The sequence below is a fragment of the Monopterus albus genome, unplaced genomic scaffold (assembly GCF_001952655.1).
Source record: "Monopterus albus unplaced genomic scaffold, M_albus_1.0 scaffold28.1, whole genome shotgun sequence".
Classification (NCBI taxonomy): Eukaryota; Metazoa; Chordata; class Actinopteri; order Synbranchiformes; family Synbranchidae; genus Monopterus; species Monopterus albus.
In genome coordinates this window covers 2,307,736-2,322,739 of record NW_018127908.1, presented here as the reverse complement: position 1 = coordinate 2,322,739, position 15,004 = coordinate 2,307,736, and the positions used below count along the sequence as shown (strand labels likewise).

The 15,004-nt window shown below is 41.4% G+C and overlaps 2 protein-coding genes across 2 annotated transcripts in view; one reads left to right on the top strand and one right to left on the bottom strand.

Annotated features, from left to right (window-relative positions):
- The window catches only part of LOC109957737 (laminin subunit alpha-3), a 52,971-nt gene extending 39,430 nt beyond the window's left edge, over positions 1 to 13,541 (bottom strand). Inside the window, exons 1-6 of the mRNA XM_020595869.1 lie at positions 13,042 to 13,541; positions 12,336 to 12,488; positions 4,049 to 4,166; positions 2,602 to 2,720; positions 2,344 to 2,514; positions 1,531 to 1,628 (exon numbers count right to left, since the gene is read on the bottom strand). Coding sequence (XP_020451525.1) covers positions 1,531 to 1,628; positions 2,344 to 2,514; positions 2,602 to 2,720; positions 4,049 to 4,166; positions 12,336 to 12,488; positions 13,042 to 13,305 — 923 coding nt within the window. The 5' untranslated portion in view covers positions 13,306 to 13,541. The remainder of the gene's footprint in view (positions 1 to 1,530; positions 1,629 to 2,343; positions 2,515 to 2,601; positions 2,721 to 4,048; positions 4,167 to 12,335; positions 12,489 to 13,041) is intronic.
- An 837-nt stretch (positions 13,542 to 14,378) lies between these two features.
- Positions 14,379 to 15,004, top strand: part of LOC109957736 (vacuolar protein sorting-associated protein 4B-like) — a 2,615-nt gene continuing 1,989 nt past the window's right edge. Inside the window, exon 1 of the mRNA XM_020595868.1 lies at positions 14,379 to 14,594. Within this exon, the coding sequence (XP_020451524.1) occupies positions 14,574 to 14,594 (21 nt within the window). The 5' untranslated portion in view covers positions 14,379 to 14,573. The remainder of the gene's footprint in view (positions 14,595 to 15,004) is intronic.

The window sequence follows — 15,004 nt, the reverse complement described above, 5'->3', positions numbered from 1 at the left end:
TGTTGACAGGCCTGGACCACAGCGAGACACGTGTCTCAATCAGATGGAACAAGAGCTCCTGGAAGAGCTGAGCAAAGAGAAGCAGCTTTCACAGCTGTTCAACAGGCAGGTCACACTGGAGGGCCTTCATATGTTCCTCTCAGTCATCTGCCCAGCAGCAGAGCAGGCTGTACACACCTTCTGCACCATGGAAACCCGACTCATGGTCCAAACCATCTACAAGAGGTTTGTTGACCAGTCCACGTCATTCCACCTGATGGACTATGATGAAAGCTCTTTTGTTGCCAGAGAGGGTGTCATCTCTGCCATCCAGGACATGGACTACACTGTGGAGACTGACACATCCAGCCAGGCCGACCTTCATCTCAGCACCTCAGACGGGCTGAAAGAGGGACTGGAGGAGAAGAGGGAGGCTTCTCCAGAGAAGAAGCTTTATTTATTGTCATTGTAACATTGTGATATGTACAACAAAATTATGTTTGGAGCCGAGGACCCCGGGCCACTCCTTGGATCTCCCTGGATGAGAAGGTGGCCACTGTGGAACATGCCATGAGTGAGGGCACATCATTGGTCAGACTGGAGACCAATGTGGCTGTGGATGATCAGCGGTATTACAGCAGCAGGAGGAAGTAGAGGTGTCCGTGACGCTGTGGACTGTGATGTTAAGAAAGAGCAAGTGCTTCCCTTCTTCTGTCGTTTCTGGAGGAAGTTAACAACCTGCTTTTGTGTTCATACTAAGGACTGGTGACTCTGTAATAACAATATAACATGCATTAAAAACCTGAATTAATTATTTTTTGGCCAAATGGGGGCAGCAGACAAGCTGTAAACACAAAATTGACTTGATTGACTACTTATTCTCACATCCAACAGATGCAAAGCACCATTATAATTCATAAGTCATGTTTCAGACAACCTGAGACCTGAGTCTAACATTTTCTTTTCTTTTAGATCAGTTTTGGGCTCCACCAAGTCCTCAGGAAATTATCTATTTGTACATTGCTGCTAGTTAGCACTTTGTCTGCCGTTTGGTGCTGGGCAAATAGCGCATCAGAGCTGTTTACATGAAAACAGCTTCTTGCAGAACCATAATGAAACCTGCACGAATTCTATGTTGTTTTGCTATTTACTTTCAAACCATGACTTTATCACACATCTCGTCTTTTTACCAGTCAGTAATCAGAGTATCTAAAATAATCTTCTGTCTTTTACAATGATGATGTCAGTGTACAAACATATGAGGTAACTGTGCTTCCTCAGAAACTATGCATTATCACTCAAATCCCTAGGTTTGACAGCATCTCTGTGGTCTTCCTCTCATCTCACTATACTGCTACACACACTGGAACTCAGTGTACAGAACAACCTTGAATCTGTTAATGAATAAACACATGTAATGGATTTACTGGTTGAAGTTACACTTCAAAGCTAATTTTTGAAAAGCACATATGAAGTCAGCTCAGGAAAATTAATGAGTGAGAACTTTGGACATAAAAGCATTAATGTTAGATATTATTTTTGGCATGTTACCTGTATGAATTGTCTTGGTTTCTCCTCCCACACACCTGCGCATGCCCGTGACAAATGCAGCGTCCACCAATGCTGATGTCTTTGATGCTATAGTAATACTGTCAACAAATAACAGAAATGTTATCAGCAGCGACATTATTTCAAAGTAATAAGTGTTATCAGAGGCTCAGCAAATTCGCCCACACCAGAACAAATGTCTGGAATTGCTTGGCAGCAAAGTGAATTACACATGTCCACAAGTACAAACTTAAACCATGACCCATGAGCTAAGTCTAGTTTCATGGCATGAATCAGTGCATTATAAAAAAAAAAAGATAAGAATCAACAGCTGACATTACTGATTTATTCTGTTATTCTCAGCATGTTAAACAAAAAGCTGACATGAATCCTGAGGATACATGCTGTAAAAGATTTAGTTTACAACACAATTTTAAAATAACAGTTTCAGTAAAGCTGTGTTACATGACAAATGAAGCTGCTACTCATGCACAAAATAAGAAAAGGTTTTGATTAACATCATCCTGCATTAAGAAAAGGTGCCATTTTCTGCACCTGCAGTGTGTAAGAGCTGTCCAAATTGGTCTCGTCAGTCTTTACCATTGGAATTACCGTGATTACTGGACAGACAGACCTGGCATTAGGTCTTGACAATTATAAATTTGTGAGCACAGGAGAGCAGGTCAGCGTATTTGTGTCAGCAAAAGGAAGCTGGAGGGTAAGTGGTGCAGTGCAGTAAATCTGGCTCATCCAAACTGGAACCAAGAAACTGCTAGCATGGCACCTTTATGTGAGACTGTAGAGTATATGCCTCACCCTGCGTGTGACAGTTGGGTCACTCTGTGCCTTGGCGATGAGGTGTCCCAGCAGGGTGTTGGTGCGGAGGAAGCGCAGGCGGATGTGAGTGGCTTTCGTGAAATCACGCAGCACTGGCGAGTAGGTGAAGTTTTTGGAACCCGGCCGACGGTTGACCAAGGACACCACAATCTGGACAACACAGAATTATTTCACACATAGTTTTTCACACATTTCACACATAGTCTGAGTATTAAACTACTTCCTGTGATGTTTTACCTCTCCATTCTCCAAAGGCACAATTCGCGAGTACTCTGTCGTGCAGAGCTGATCATCATCATTCACTATGCGGGAATTGGGCTGCTTTCCAAACCTTTCAGTGCATTCATGCTTTGAATCTGCCAAAACCAAATTAAAAAAACCTTTTAATCTCTCAATGCATATTCCATTCCTTTTTTTATTTGAAAGAAATGATAATAACATTCTCACCAACTGATACAACATAGTAATGATGAAACCTTTTTCAGTTCATTGCAGTTTCAGTGCATATGTGAAGGTCTGACATCTGATATGGGAGTTGCAGTTGCCAAAATACTTCATATCAATGAATCATGAGGTCAGACAATCAAACTATTTTTATCACAATATTTGTGTAAAAATTAAACAAAGTCTGCAAAAGCATTACAGCTATGTGAATGAATCATGAGAATTCTTTAAGTGAGTGTGTGCTGGACTCATGAAAGATCCTAAAAGAGCACAAACTTGGATCAAATGAAAACAAAAGCAAAGAGAATCTCTGAGAATGTAAACCTGATGAGTCACTGCTACAATTCGTGGGCACAAGTGCCTCCTGGATATTAGACATTATGACAGATATGCAAACTCTGCAATTCTGGAGCATGTACTCAGCTATGGTATTCATGTAGTCTGGAAATGGAATGACATTATGCAAGTTACAGTGTTCTAGTATTGGTTTTCATTTGTTTAACACATCGTGAACACACCATGAATTAAATGTGTGGCAGTAAACTAAATTTAATCCATCTTCACAATGGACCCTTTTCACAGAAGACATTTTGACTTGTCATGGCAGGAAAGGCACAGGAGAGAGAGCTCACAGGTGTAATTATTAACAAGAATAATTCCTGCATTCCATTTAGCTGTGCCAGTTCCGGGGCTCTGGCAACACACAACCTGAATTGCTGCCACACAGTAGATTAAAAGGGACACTTAAAGGGATCTGGGCCTTTGTTAACGTTATTAGCTACACCTGTGCAGAAAGTCAAAATGTCTGCCATGAAAAAGGCCCATTGTCAGTGAGAGTGACAGTTTCAACAAAAGCACGACTTAACGACTTAACAACTGCTCACTATTAAATACCTGATACTGTGATATCCACAGGATTTTGTTAATGGGTAGTTGCTGCTGTTGTGTTACTGCACTGCATTACTTCAATCAGTTTCCAATTTCTTCCTGTTTACTTCAAACACATTTGAAGATAAAGCTTGCTATGAGGTGCAATTAAACATAAAAAACCTTTGTCAACTGGGAATAAGATCAATCATTCCATGTTTTACAGTTAACAATAGAGAACACCAAACATTTATTTGTAAAACATCCATGCATAAAAACATGCATGCACAAAAGTGTTGTTTTGGTTTTGAGAATACAAAAAAAAAAAAAAAAATTAAAGCATGCAAAACAAAAATAGCAAATGGGAACTTACATGCAAAATACTGCCAGGGGGTGAAGGTTCTTCCATAATCCACAGAGCGCTCCAGCACCCACAGTTCAGGGCGAGGTGAAATGGCAAACTTGATGAGGACGTATGCCACATGGAAGAGCTAAAGAGCAGAACACAAAGAGGAAACTAAACAAAACACAGTGACTGCTCTGAACGGATTTTAGCATAATTCCGTAGTTTCCTTCTTGCTCTATCAAGTAAGGCCCAAATCTTGGCCAGCACCTCCAACAATACTCTTATTTCCTTTCTTGTGAAAGCCTGGGCACAGCCTTGGTTGTATGTCTGCAAATGACAAATGGAGATTTAGCAGTTGCACCAAATCAAGGTCAAGGCCTTCTGTTTTGAGAATGTTTTATCTTGCATCTTGACTTCAGCAGATTCTATTAGACCATACAACAAAGTCCAAACAATTCATCAACATTTGTCAGCAATAAAAGTGGTGCAGGTGCAGCCTGGTTAATGAAAAGACATCAGTCAAGCTCACATGATCCCGGTCTGCTCTCTGAACTTTCTATCTTTCCATCACCTTTCATTAGAATATACAGGCCTTACAAAAGCAGAAAGTGATGTCAGTGATTGTTTCTGCCAACACTGAGCTTTCTGTCAAGCTCAAGGTGTTCAGAGCAGTACATCGCCTTTACAGTTCATCAGCATCCTCATCAAGCCCTCAAAGCAAGTGCCTTCAGCTTGACTGAATGTTATACAATAGAAAGGTAATTCATGATAGTCAAAGCTCTCTTTGTTATGGTCTGACACAGACTTGGCATGGTTTGGAATTTTAAACCCTGTGACATCACCCTGCACGTGACACCTGCAGTGTCAACAAAAGGCCTCACATACACCATACCACCACGCCCCTGTCCTGTTTTTGTCAGGCTGCAACACAATGTATCTCCATGCAATTTCAGTACTGGCATGGATCCTAAAGCAACATTTGACATGTTTAAAAAACAGGGTACTGTAGGAATATTTGCTAAACTTGTAGTACCTCCCCTTAGGACTGAAGTGTTGGATGGAAACTGTACCTAAAATACTGTGTGGTTTATAAATAAGACATTTCTCTAGTCTTCTTTCTGAGAAGGTTGAAGGCAGGCCTGCACTCGTCTAGCATCGCCCAGCGCCTTGATGAAGACTCCAGCGGGCATGTGAGACATTCAGGTTTCTGTCTCTCCTTGCATAAGGCACAATGCATAATGCCCAGTAAATCTTTTGCTATGGTGTCATGAAGGAGCCACAATTATCATAGTGGATTCTTCCTCAAAATCCTGAAAAGTAATGGCCTGGAGATCAAGTTGCTTTTGGGCTGATGGATTGTGAGAGAGTTCAGAGGTCTTCTTCTCTAAAAACAGCCAACAATACCTAATAACAAACAACAAAATCATTAGGTTGCAAATCAGAAACAGTCTTTGACTTGACTGTCCTTTAATCATCATTGCCATTGAACAAAACAGCCATGCTGTAAGTAAATAAATCAGCTAAGAATGCCTTCTCCTGACCTTAACTTTGAATGGGGTGTGTCTTGAAATTAATCAGAGAACACTTCCACCCTCATGTAACAGGATGCGCAAAGAACCAAAAAAAATAATAATAATAAAGAACAGCACACACAATCATGTGGGATATAATCCTGCTAAAAACAGTAGCATGTAGAGCTGCCTACTATCAATATCCTGGTTCTGCTGAGGACCGGGAAGAAGTTTAGTTCACACGGGCTGTGATGACATTAAGGGAGGGCTGGGGTAAGGGAGGTAGGAGGGTGAGATGGGGGAGGGTGATAGGGGTGTAGGGGTGGTTAGAGACGTGCTGGCTGCCGTGCAGACCCCTCTCAGATTCCGAACATAGCGCTACATTCCCCTTCCCTCCTAATGCTTCAAAGCAGAGCATGCCACTGCTTTCAGGAACCTGTCACTGTCACAGCCTTGAAAATCTTCTCCGCTACATGGATATGGATAAAGATGGCAACTACAAGAGATGCTGCAGGTTCCCAAGAATAACAACATCCGTTATCATACATAAAAATGTGTTTCTGTTCTAATTCTGGTATAGTCGGACACCACAATTTGAATTCTCAAGGCATTTGTGGGTTTGGACAGTAACACATTTGCATTAGTTTACCTTTTGTTCAATGTGAAAGATAATTCTGCAACACTAACTGAGGAGGCTGCATGTCATTCAATGTTCAGATAATGGCACACTTTTTTCAGAATGGGTATCTGTACATGAGCACCTAGTGAACTGCTGAACAGCTGGGTTAACATTATACTGTTGCAAATACAGTAACTTAGCGCCTGACAGATGCATATGATGCCAAACTTAATGGACATTTCAGTCAGTACTAAAAATATACTGAGGTCTAGTGCAGGCCTGCCGGTAAAGAACCTATAGTTGTATTGTTCAGCTTTTTGTCCACTGTACTTATTGTAATTCTACTACTGACATGGTGCCATTAACTGAGTGAATCCTCCAGAAACAAACACAGTCAGAAACAACAAGAACAATCTTTGAAGACAGTGCCAGTCCTGGCATGGCTTTACTTAATTTCAGGCCTGTAATTCAGTTGTGTCCAAGCAGTCTGAACACACACTCCTAAAATAATGTATGTCCAGCACCTACTGCATGTATTGTTTGGAAGGAGCATGAACTGTCGTGATGGCATGCTAAGCACACCAGTACAAGATTCCAGTGGAGTAGAAGGACATGAAACAGACTGACAAGCTTATGGCAAAAACACTTGGAATAGCACTTGAGCAGAACCATCCTCTGCTCCTCCCTGCACCAGCAGCCACAAGCTCTTGACAAGCATGTCATACCAGGAGGGTTAAAGCCGGCTATGGGTTTGTATCAAAAAGGTCAGGGGTTGAGCTGTGACAGGTATGGACTCTTTTATTTATTATTGACCATGACTCCTTTTTAGTAGTGTCACATTTACAGGGTATAAAGCATCCCTCTTGCCTTCTAATTCACAGAACGACAGAGCCAACCACGTCCCTCATGAGCAAACACCATTTTAACAACAGCATATTAACATTTTTCCCTTTCTCGGTGCACCTGTAGTAACATGTTTGACAAATCCACAGTCACATCATTCGTAAATCTGTCCAACCTTCATGCCCAAATCATGTATCATGTTTGTTTGTGTATTATCAATTCTAAATGAGTCCCCTCTGACAGTTAACTCCTAGTTTGTGTGTGTGTGTGTGTGTGTGTGTGTGTGTGTGTGTGTGTGTGTGTGTGAGAGAGAGAGAGAGACAGCTCAAGCATGATAATTGTGCACCCTTAAGTGTGAACTGCAGCAGCACTGCTACTTCTACACTAATGTTCTGCCCTCTAACTTCTCACATACCCGCACTGGTTGCATAACCCTTGGCCAGTTATGTTGGTTGCAATGCCTGCCATGTGGATCTCTTCAATTATAAGCTCTTTGTGTTGACGAAACGAAGTGTACTAATAAATAAACTGGTTAGGAATTTCTCACAGCCTTTTCAATCATTAACTTTCATGTCTGAAACAATTACTGCCCCTTTATTTCACAGATCATCATCATTCATCTATGAATTTGATATGACATTGAAGTTACTGTTACCCTAATAGTAGGTGCTATATGCTACCATGTGAAGATGAGATATGTAGACATAATTAATTTAATTGTATCTAATGTCAAATGTGCAACATCAATAAGTATTTACATCAAGTGCAGTCAATAAGCAGATATTGAATATCCTAATCTCAAATTCCACCCAAAGGGCACTGCAGAGTCACGAGGACTAAATCTACAGTGAGGGCCGAGTCTCGACAGATAGAAGAACTAAGAAATGCAATTCAAAGGAGCAGAAGCATCACTTTGTGTTGGAGCAACTCGACCCTGCCAGACAAAGCACACCGCAGCCCAGTGGGGGGTTTGTAACAATGCAATGTACAGCTGTTGGTCTGCTTGCAACAGGTGGGCAGTGGAAAGGGAGAGGGGTAGTCTGATGTATTTTTCCTCTGTCTCCATGACAGAATTAGTTATAAAGAACAGCTGCCTAAAAGTCACAAGAGGTCTGTAGCTGTAACAGAAAACATTTAGGATGTGCACATTTGAGCTTCTCATTTGAAAACCTGAGGCGCAGAAAGAGCTGTCTGTGTGCTGTTTGCATTGACCACAGCACATCTGCCTATTTATGACATGTAAACATTAAACCATTACAAATAAGTTTAAAATGGGCAATAAAAGGGCTTAAAATACCTTGGGATTGATGATCGAATGACTTAATGTTGTATTATACAATTGATATGTTTTAGGATTTGTGTCACTACACCTGCCAGTCAAAATATAAACTGACTGCAAGATTGAACTCCTCTTTATTCAAAGATCTTAAAATTTGAAAACTAAATGATAAAACACTGACAATAAATCAGCAGAATATAAATTGTTGTACATTTGCAATATTAAGCTGATGCAGTGTTTGTTCCTGTATCTATTGGTGACGTTAACTGAAAGTAGCCTGACGGATGTACTGCACATGAAACAGCCCTCTCAGATAGGTCCAGGAAAGTCCTGCTCTCTAACACATCCCATTGCATCAATGCCTGCGTCAGTAAACGTGTGACCACTGGTTAGCATTTCCATGTAGGAATTGATGACAAAGGCCTTGAAAGAAGAATAAATCCCATGTTAACCCTCAGATCAGTGCTCCAGATTTAGGAGCATCTGCGGTCCAGGAGTCACCTGTGATGCATTCACCAAACCAGACTGCTACTGCTAAAGCTGCTGCTGGTGGAGTAGTAAATATCTGGTGTGTTGGCCCGGCATCTCAGGCGGCCCGGCTAAAGACAGGCACTTACATCACCTCCATTGTCAGCACAGCAATAGGGCTATGTCTAGCTGTCAATCTTGTCTCTAGGGTCAGGGTGTACCAGCGCCACTGTATGAGCAAATCCTTATTACTAACCACATGTATATAACAAGACAGGGTAGATTTTCAATAGCATTTTTATTTTTGATCTTTTCTGGATTACATATTAAAATCACATGACACATATTATTGTGATATTTACTAACCACTTGATTTTGAAGGATGCAGTGCAGCCATGCACAGTGGATTTGTACCCACAGGATCATCCATACATGTATGTAAGCATCATGCTTGGCTGTATCTGAATATCTATTCACTAAGAGGGCTGATGTCAGTGGGAAAGTGGAATGCCATGTGTGTTTGTGTGTGTCTGTTTTCTCTTAAGTACTTTCTCACCACCAAATTACACCACATCTCCATTTATATCAATTTATCTAGTGAAAAGAGAAGGCCAGGTCACTTTTAGCAAAGCTTAAAAGAACCAAACCTTTGTGAGAGTCTGAGAGCACAGAAGGGATGTCGCACAATACGCCCTAGAGGGACTTTACCACAAAAGGGGGCGAGGGCCGCAAATAAAGCATTCAAACCAACATTGGTGGGAGGTGTACCCCTGAGAAAGAGAGGCTTTAGTGTCAGGAGAATGCTTTTAAAATTGAGTTCTTGGAAGCTTTGGGTTTGACAATTGCAAAACTGTGAGCAGAGCCAAAGCCACTGCACTAACCTAAACCAGACAATTTCTGTCTTCCAACTTTAGCATTCAAAGTCCAAAATCTTGCGCTTACTCACATCTTTTACAAAGTAAAAAGCATGTATACCCAACATCATAGCCTGTCGAGCAAATAAACATATATTATAGTTAAACAACAAGATGAACTCACAAAACCACAGCACAAAGCTCCATCACCAAGTCAACTAGCAATCCACAGTCTTAACCTTCACACAAAAATTTGCCAGTTAAATTTCTTGTACATCAGTCCTGCAACTAATCAGGGCTTCATCTAAACCAATAACATCTGATGTTCTTTCAGTTTCTGGCATCCACCAATCAGAAGTAGTTCAGTCTCATCTGATGGGAGGCAGCAGTAAGCCCTGGTATTTTTGCCTCACATGGTCTACTCTGGGCTCACTCGGGCAGATAAGCACATGTGGTCAAGGCTCCTAAAATACATTCCCCAGAAAAAAAAAAAGGATTGACTGGCAGTCTGATACATGGTATAAATGTTTACCGGAACAATGGCTTGCCTGCTGTGAACTAGAAATAGTCTAACAAGAGCAAAAGTTCCTGGAAAACATTGACATAGATGTGGCATACATTTATACTGGCATGGACAAAAAATGAGTACTGGTTCTTGACACATGAGTGCAAAAGTGACTATGAGATAAACATATACAAGTCAAAAGATATATTACTGATAATCACTTAAAATAAGCTTCCAAACATATTCACTTAACATCAAATTCATTAATTTTGGGTCAGTTACTCCAGAGGTAAAACATGTTTATGCCAAACACTCTTTATCTATTATACAAGAGCCAACAAAAGATCACTGAAGTCATTTCCTGACTGAAGAGAGGACTAGTCATAGGTCAAAGGCAAAGAAGTCATAAAAAAGGGAGCAGCCAGTCTGCTTACCTTGGCCTGTCAGAGCCACAGGATTTATCCAGAAGAGAATTTTTAGCTGGAGGTGATTTAGAAAGTGAGCATGTTACAAGAAGCCTGGGGATCACCAGTGCCAGGAGGGTTCATTGTCTGGTGACCATGAATACCCGTACAATATGTCATGATAATCCATCCAGACTTTGTTGAGATATTTCAGTCTGCACTGAAGTGGTGAACAAACAGACCATCACCGCTATCCCTAGAGCCATACTGCTAGCATGTCTCTACTGCTAGCTCCACAAACTATTGAGTTCACTTTCAATCAGATTAGTCTAGCTCCAAACTTGTCAGATCATGTGTCAAACAATCATCTTTGAAACTGAAAAGCCGGAAACAGCTCTATCAAAAAGGGCCCTCTCTTTTGAACCATTTTAACATAAACATCAACTGTGCCGCTATCTAACACATCTACTGAGCAGTATATAGACAACACCAGTACAGCCAGGTGGCTGATCATGAAAGAAACCGCAGTGCCCATTCAACGAAGTCCAGCCCACACACCATTTATCCTATGGATTTTCAAAAAAAAATCTACAAAGCTATCACATGGGACAGTGAGTATCTGAGAATGCTGAGTTTGCTTGTTGGATACACCAGAGGTTAAAGAAGCAGCCATCTGATAAAGTTCTCATTAGTAAATCACAAATCTGCTCCCTACATACCAGGCTTTTTCTCAGCTTTTTTCTGTTCCTTACACAGAGTCAGTTTTCATCACAGAATTTAAAGATGTGAGTGCTGAATCCATTGTCTGCCTCAAAAAAAAAAAAACAATGGTGGCAGGTGAGCATTGCTTACTGCCCTGGTGGTTACATCAGATGCTATAAAAGAAAAATGTATGTGACAGGTGTGCATGCGCGGTGGAGGTGGCGATGTGGTATTGAGGGAAGGCAGGGAGTTGTGTTGTTGGTAGTTACAGTCGGAGATCTAGCCATGCTCTTTTTAGCACATCGTAATGCAGTAATGCTGCTTTCCTTACTCCCAAATAAACTGAGCATTAGCATGTATTAAATTCAGGCATCCCTTGTACGAGTGGACTATATTTAGTCATGTGGGATCTCTGCTCAGCTCAGTCTGTCAAAAAAACACAGATAGAAAAGCCAGCATCCATTGACTGACACAGTGCCCATTGGGAGAGCACTCCTCTTGGTGTTCTCTTTTTGAAATCTACTACAAATAGCCAAGACCTTCACACAAGAGGCCTTCACCTGCACCCTCAAATCTGATTTACACTCTTCTGATTCCTAATCCTGAGACAGAATTCCTCTCTTTCCTCACAATGGATAACTGAAAGTGAGATGCAGTTTACGGGCCTTGAGCCAAACTCCTACCAGAGACACGGGTCATTATGGGAGCACATTCACCAGCCAAGGGAGGTAAATCTCATTTCTGGCAAGCATCCAGCTGTGAGACTATTTGCTTGACCACTACTGGCTGAGGTGATGAAGCTCAAACTGAAAACATAATCATATAACACCTTTGGGATATTTGGAAATGAAAAATTATGAGTCAAACAAATTTCTCCCTATATCCAAAACAAATATCAACAGCAAAAACTAAAAAAGAATATGATATAAAGATATTCCTATTTTCAGTTTTACTAATGGTATAACATATCTCGCATCAGTAGAGCAAGTGCAGAAAACCCATTCCTTCTTTTCCCTCTGTAACATCCATGTGCTATATTTTACTGTCACCACAAAGTAGTCATTATTCACACAGCAGGTAGCAGCAGATAAACAGCTGTTCACTGCAAAGTAAGGTATGTTAATCTCACCTGCCCAAGATCCAGGGTTACATTCACCTCATTGTAGCCCATGCCCCTGGAGAGAGGCGGGCTTTGCCACCATCGCTCAGTCCCATCAATGGCGTTGGTCACCGGGTGGGCTTTGTTTGGGTCAATGGAGTTGCAGTAGTCACAGAACTGACCCTAAAAGAAGACAAATTGTTGGTATTCAGAAAAATAGGCTATACATCTCAGTATGTGCAGCAAACCACATGCCTAGTTTTAATGGAGGGAGGAATCAGCAAATAACACTACAGCAAAAAGTGAAAAATACCACAACCATTAATGTAAGTCAGTTATAAATCTTGAGCTTGAGGGGAGCTTTTGCGTGTTGTTGTCAATTTGCTGTTCTTACAATAAAGGGCCCTTCAGAATAACTCCTGAGGGGGCAAGGCCACTGCTGAAAGGGTATTTCCTTTATTTAAAAAAAAGAACTGGAACTCCACAGTGGTGTAAAACTATTTCTGGCTTTTGTGCAACTTGGTCAGGGCGGGCAGAATAGGCCACGGCTCCGAAAACAAACACAGAGCAAATGTGGAGAAAGGACCAGATCAATACAAAAATATTAATAACTCAACCGACGTTGTCACAATAGCATAACTTCCCGCCCACTTATTACAGTATTCCCACTGCTTTCCAGGTTTTGGTCGGACGAAAAGCTGCAGTGAGGAGTCGGCAGTATCCCTTCTATCCTTACCTGTATATTTTGAGTAGGAGGTCCGGTGGTCGGTCCTCCGACAAGCTTACAGTATAAGTCATTCCTCGGTGACCCAGCCTCATCCTGTCCGCAGGTCGCTGTGGCCGAGATACTAGACCACTGAGCTAGGTTGAAATACGGCGGACTCAAACTGAAACCTGTTAACCTGTTAAAAGGTTCTTGTCCCTCTGTTTCCCTGAAAAGTGCAATCGAAAACGTAAAAGACAAAGCGAGGAGATGAGGTCCTCTCATCCATCTCGCCATGTTCCACGTTAGAGATCCCTGTAGATGCTGAGAGCAACCCGCAGCGCGCAGGTCTTGTCATCCATAGATCTCCATGGCATGCGCCTCACTGCGAGAGTTACGCGCAGGGCGCTCGCAGGACTAAAAGCTGCCGCTTATGTCGAACAAAGCTTTACGTTGATCGTCTGCTGTTGAAGGCGTGCTCTCTTTCTGTCGCATGTCTCCAGACCAACAGCGCCAGCTTTGCGTCTTCCTTACCAAACTGTGCGCCACAGTGGAGCTACCGGGCACTAATGCGCTGAGTGTGGCCAGAGGTCTCCTATCACAGCTTAGAGTTCAACAGCAACACTACTGTTTCCACTCTGTCTATTAGTCTATTTGAACAACAGACAAAGTTAAATATAACCCAGCCTATAAAACGGTTTCACGACTTCAGGGAACATATTTGGGACCCTTCTGACGTTTTGATAGCCTGTCAATAAAAATAGATTATTAATAGTCCATTGAAAAAAAAAAGCATTCTGTGAGAAGTATTCTACAATTTTTAACGCATGTTGAACTGGGTGCCTCTTAAGCATCGACTAAAGTCAAACAAAAATCCAAACATGCGCAAATGAGGCCTATATACTGTAGAAATCAGTGTTTGACTTTAAAATTAAATTATTAGTAGAGAAAGCGTTTATGGTATATTTCGTAGATTAATCAATAGGACACATAATAGGTTATCTTGTTTTATTATATGTTTTATATAGTTTTGACATGCGCTCTAACTTCTATCCTATATGGCTCAAGGTTGATCTTAGGGTGACCTCTACTGGAGCAGCTTGCCCTAAGTGATTTGAGCAAGGATGAGGTCGTGCAGGTCACTTAGCCTTTTAAAACCAGAGATTCCGCGACTCTTTTTTTTTTTTTTGTCTTATTTTATGTCTTATTTTATGCATCTTGATATTTAGGTTGTCTACTGCCCCAAATTATTTTAAATTAAAATAACCACGTGTCAAATTCTGTAAAAATTTCCATTTGCAACAATGGTTCGGTATGTTCTGTTTTCTTTGTAACTTGCACAACAGTTCAGTGTGGTGACGCACTGGCAGGAGGGTTGTGGCGTCCCAGCATCGTCGCCATTCCTTGGACTGGACAGGTTACTGAACCCATGTGTCAGAGCTGAGGGAGTGTTAAGCAAACAGGAACTTCTTGTGGAGTGACAATACTACTATAGGTAAACGAAACAAGCACGGAGCGGATCACGGCTTAAATCTGTTGTGTTTTCATCTGTCACAGGACTCCGCATGGAGCCAACGAATCTACAGGTAGGATGAATAACTAGTTGAAAATGGAAAGGTCCCCGGTTGTTAATGGAGCAGAGTACAACGCCTAAGCCCATCGAATGTGAATGATTTGTATGCAAAGTGAATGGTTTCACTTTGTTTCAGTCTGCGTTTCTGAAGCTATTGTATGCTCAATTAATATGAATTTTCCGTCTTTTATTAAACTATGACCGAATGAGCGGTCCCTAGTGTGAATACAGAGACTTTGGTGGCTATATTTCTGTTCTGCAAGAGCTGACTGCTGGACTCCATTATCAAACAATAACAGACTCATATAAATACACAGGCTCGATGGCAGTCCGTGAAATGACTACTTCACAGTTTATTAAATGTTTTATATAGGGCTGTGACCAATTATAACGTTCTGGCTGTATCTGGGTGTTTATTTAAAA